This window comes from Trypanosoma equiperdum (assembly GCF_001457755.1).
Source record: "Trypanosoma equiperdum strain OVI genome assembly, contig: ctg_1228, whole genome shotgun sequence".
Lineage (NCBI taxonomy): Eukaryota > Euglenozoa > Kinetoplastea > Trypanosomatida > Trypanosomatidae > Trypanosoma > Trypanosoma equiperdum.
Genome location: NW_027123203.1, coordinates 8,112 through 8,473, shown reverse-complemented (window position 1 = coordinate 8,473; position 362 = coordinate 8,112). Strand labels below are relative to the sequence as shown.

General features: G+C 47.0%; 1 pseudogene across 1 annotated transcript in view; it reads right to left on the bottom strand.

The window, feature by feature from the left end:
- TEOVI_000831800:pseudogene overlaps window positions 1-362 on the bottom strand; it is a 1,384-nt pseudogene that overhangs the window by 472 nt on the left and 550 nt on the right. The window contains exon 2 of the mRNA in view: window positions 32-362. This exon is cut by the window's right edge and continues 8 nt beyond it. Within this exon, the coding sequence occupies window positions 32-362 (331 nt within the window). The remainder of the gene's footprint in view (window positions 1-31) is intronic.

The following is a 362-nucleotide window of genomic DNA, read 5'->3' as shown; positions in this document are numbered from 1 at the left end:
CATTATCACCGCTTGTTACAATTATTATGTCGCCTCCGAACCTTAATGTTAGCTGTCCTGTTGTAAAGATGCCGTGGTTAGCTGTTGTTGTGAGGTATTCGCACCCGGCTTCGTTTCCTAGTATTTTAGTTTGCCCATCCGCAAGATTGTCGCCGCTTCTTTTGATTTTGCCTATGGCACTGGTTATTTTTGAGCTTATTGTCGTAGCTGTTGTTCCTGCTTGTGTGGTCCCTAATCCACTTATAGCAGGGATCCGCGTCATCGTGTTTGTTCCCAAGTAACATTTCTCCAAGTTGCTGTGTGCGGCCTTGTTCGGTGCGCTTGTTGTTTTGCTTAAACAGCCGTTCGTCGCTCCCGCTGTG